The 4,059-nt window shown below is 49.0% G+C and overlaps 1 protein-coding gene across 1 annotated transcript; it reads left to right on the top strand.

Moving 5' to 3' along the window:
* The first annotated feature begins 936 nt into the window (after positions 1 to 936).
* Positions 937 to 3,552, top strand: LOC127310910 (uncharacterized). Its single transcript, XM_051341528.2, has one exon. It carries the CDS (start codon positions 1,061 to 1,063, stop codon positions 3,371 to 3,373), a length of 2,313 nt encoding a protein of 770 aa, XP_051197488.1. The 5' UTR covers positions 937 to 1,060; the 3' UTR covers positions 3,374 to 3,552.
* The last annotated feature ends 507 nt before the right edge of the window (positions 3,553 to 4,059 follow it).

A 4,059-nucleotide genomic window follows, 5' to 3' on the forward strand; every position in this document is an offset into this window, starting at 1 on the left:
ATCCAATAAATAAAACACTCGGTATATCAATAGGAATGAGTTTTTAGAGATATGTCCATCAACACCACCAGTTCTGGGATCCACTAGTCAGTTTCTTATATCAATATGCTTCAAGAAAGGAATCAATGTTATCTATACTTCTTATAAAGCAAAATCCCAGTAACTGCAATTGATGTTAGTCTATCTCTAGATGCAAGCCGTCCACATCATCTATTCCATTAGCCAATCAAATATCCATGTCATCGCCACTAACATTCATTATTGATATATCCTTGCATGCAAGCTATCTATATCACCAACTAACTGCAATTAATGTTAGTCTATCTCTACATGCAAGCCGTCCACATCATCTATTTCATTAGCCAATCAAATGTCCATGTCATCGCCACTAGCATTCATTATTGATGTATCCTTACATGCAAGCTATCTATGTCGCCAATTTTTGATTAGAATGTCCACATAGCTAATTTATAGCCATCAAATATAAAAAAATGTGGATTAAATTTAGCATCTTAACTATTTTGACCAATTGAATATTGCGTACTTCTATACATAATTCATATTACACATGTACTATACCATTTCATTTAGACAATATAATTTCTTAAAAGATTCCCGTTGCAACGCGCGGGGTGTCCTTCTAGTTTTCACCAACTTGCGTCCAAAGTGGTGTTTTTTAAAATTGGTTATCTTGTGAGTTTATTATGTTTTTAAACTTCTAAGTACTAGTACTTCCTCAGTCCCATAATTCGTGTAATGGTTTTAGTTTGAAAATCGTGACACGCCTTGGATTGGAGTAAACTCAATTTTCTCCGAGACATATCCTTCTTTTTAGGGCTCTCCGAGACATATCCAAACCGTGCTTGCCTGCTCCGATCCGTTTTCAACGCAGTCGTGGGCCGTGGCAGTTCCCTTCCCTCGCACGATTTATTTCCTTTTGGTGAACACTAACGGCACCCCCCACTCCAAAACGCCCAAACCCCTAGACCCTGCCTGACGCTCCAAAATCCCCCATCTCCGCCGGCGCCGACGTCAAACCTTGCCGCCGCGCCGCAACCGAATGCCAGCCCCCGATGGCTACGACCTCCGGCAAGGCGGCGTCGAAGGCCCCTCCTCCCTCCACATCGCCATTCCCCCCCACGCCCCAACCCCGCCGCCCCTCCGCCCTTCATCGCCGCCGCCGCCCGTCCCGCCCCTCTCCTTCCGCCACCTCTCGCCCTGCGCGCGCTGGTCCGCCTGGGTCGCCGCGGCGCTCGCCGACCCCGGCTTCGCGCCCGTGCTCCACTCCACCGCCATCCACGACGGCGTCGCGGCCTCCACGGCCGCCGTCATCCCCGACCGCGACGCCCTATCCGCGCTCCTCTCCCTCTGGCACCCGGACTCCCACACCTTCCGCCTCCCCGCCGGGCCCGCCACCTTCTCCCTCGAGGACGCGCTCGTCCTCGCCGGCCTGCCCCCCTCCGGCGCGCCGCTCGACCGGCCCCTCACCCCGACCGAGGAGGACGTCCGCATCCGTCTCCTCGTGGAGAAGGAGAAGATCAAGGAGCTGCACCCGTGCGCTCGCAAGGCCCGGCGCGTGTCCGCGGAGCACTGGCTCGAGTGGTTCGACACCAGGATCCGGCCCGGGGAAGACGACGAGCTGCGGCGGCTTGGGTTCCTCGCCTACTGGCTAGCCTTCTTCGTCACCCCCAGGCTGAACCCAAAGGGGTCCGAGCTACCGGACTGCGTGTTTGCGCTCGCCGCGCGGCTCAGTCTCGGCGAGCGCATTGCGCTCGGGCCGGCGGTGGTGTCTAACCTCTACGCCGAGATGGACAGGATTGCTACCTCTGGCGTGGCAGAGGGGGCAAGTGGGCGCGTCGACGTTTGGGCGCCGCTCTGGCTGCTGCAGGTTTGGATGTGGGAGCGCTACGACTGCCTGCGACCGCCCGAGCTGAGAGCGCCGGAGTTCCCCGTGTCCAGCGTCCGGGCACTCTATTGGACTCGGAGGAGGAGGAAGACCACAAGAGAGGAGTCTCTACGTGTTCTGCAGGAAGAGGATTGTTTCGAGTGGAGGCCTTACGCTCGCAATTCGCTCAAATGGACCGAACCGGAGTGGTTTAGCAATGAAACTGTTCTGGTGAGCTCCAGAGGTAAGGATAAGCCAGAGTGGTTCGAGGATTACGTTGCAATGATCACGCAAGCGGTGCTCAATGGAGTGTACGGTGATGGCATTGGTACTTCCACAATGTACAATCCCCATGTCGTTGCAAGGCAGTTTGGGTATGATCAGGACGCCCCCTTTCCAATTGTCCATGGGTTTAAGTCCAAGGGAATCAAGCTGTGGGTACCTGGTATCTGCAGACGCGGGGCTGCTAGCAAGGAATATGTTGCGTGGTTGAATGGACAGTTTGTGAGGCCCCAGGAAGCTGACCAACATGTTAGGTCAGAAATAGCACACGAGGAAAACTCTGCTAGTTCATCTCCGCTGAGTGAAGATACGGGAAATCTTATAGGTACAGGGAAGAAAAAGAAACGAGATAAACTCCCTGAAAATGGTGGCATGAATAAGAAAAGCAAGGTATCTGTCAGCGACAGTGATGATGAATGCATTGTTATCGAATCACATGATAAGAAATGTGAAGTAATAAACCTCGACGATGATCAGGAACAGAGTATCTGTGATCCTGAAGATGATGATAGGCAACTAGTCCTGGAGCTAGAAGAGTTTGTGCGTTGTGGGCTGTTTTCACAATGGGAGGAAAGCTCTGATGAAGATGAAGGAGGTGGAAGAAAGCAACAGAAGTCAAGGAATAGCAACATTGACCCTTATGCTGAAGCAGCCATGACAGAGTACCCTCTCTTCTTCGAGCTCATTCCTCAGAGGCCACATTACAGAGGGTTGGTGAACAGCGATGACACTATACGAGATATGGCCTGCAGTGGAATGTGGTTTTTGTTGGTTGGCTTGGCTAGAGAGGTCCTTAGGACATCATGGGATACAGATGCTTCAGAGGTTACATATTTGATGCAAAAAGCTCGGCAATTGGAACAAAATGGGTTCAATGTGAAGCATTTCATTGCCCGCCTGAAGGAGCCACAGACCCGACTTAGAAGGCTTCAGGATTCCATGGCAAGGCTTGAGGATGCCCGGACCAAAGAGCAAGAATCAAAAGGTGTTAAATCTCTTTCAAGCCACCTGAGTAAACTGAAACACAATATACTAACAATGGAGAGGCATTTGGACGAAAAAAAGCAAGCTCGTAGAGCATCTGTGCATAATGAGTCGAGTGAAGGAATCGATCTCTTGGAGAAGGAAGTAGAAGCTGCAGAAAAATCATTTCAGGCAATGAAGGATGAAGTCGCTGCAATGAGACTGAAAGACGCAGATATATGACAGTTAGTCTTTGAAGTCATAGTTACTGGATTTATGTAGTAGCAGATCCACTGAACTTGAGCCGATTTCATGTTACGGGGTTCAGGTTCCAGTGGAACTTGAAAAAGGTGGCATACTGCAAACACAAGCCCTGTAACCTGACTATGACTTAGCTAAAGCAATTTTTTTTGTTGCTCCAAGAGGCTATTGTATTAGTAGAACTGATGCTTTATTCCTGGTGTAGAACATGATCATTATTTGTTTTGCATGCATTAAACAGGCCCATCCATCGAATATAGACATATAACTTTTAGAGCACAGAACTGCATTTTGCATTTATGATTTTCTGATTTCAAGTGCATAATCGGTCGGACCCCCACCTGAATTTGTCTCATATAAAGTAAGGTGAGTGATCCAACAGGTAATTATCAGATAGCCACCAGGTAATTATTAGATTGGAATTCGAATTTATGGAAATTTTGGTAGAGCATAAAAAGTTATGTTCTTTATGTTAACGAGCATAACTCTGCAGTCTTCCATTCTGCAGTGGATTCATTTAACTGAAGATACCAAGTTTCTGCTCTACTTTGAGGATGCGAAGGCAGGAAATTGTGGTTCTGCTGGCAATAGTGACTTCATTTTTCCATTTTCGTCAATCCAGCTTCTGGAATCCACATGTTTGTTAGTGTGTGTTTAGTGGCTCTATT

This window comes from Lolium perenne, chromosome 1 (genome assembly GCF_019359855.2).
Source record: "Lolium perenne isolate Kyuss_39 chromosome 1, Kyuss_2.0, whole genome shotgun sequence".
Classification (NCBI taxonomy): domain Eukaryota; kingdom Viridiplantae; phylum Streptophyta; class Magnoliopsida; order Poales; family Poaceae; genus Lolium; species Lolium perenne.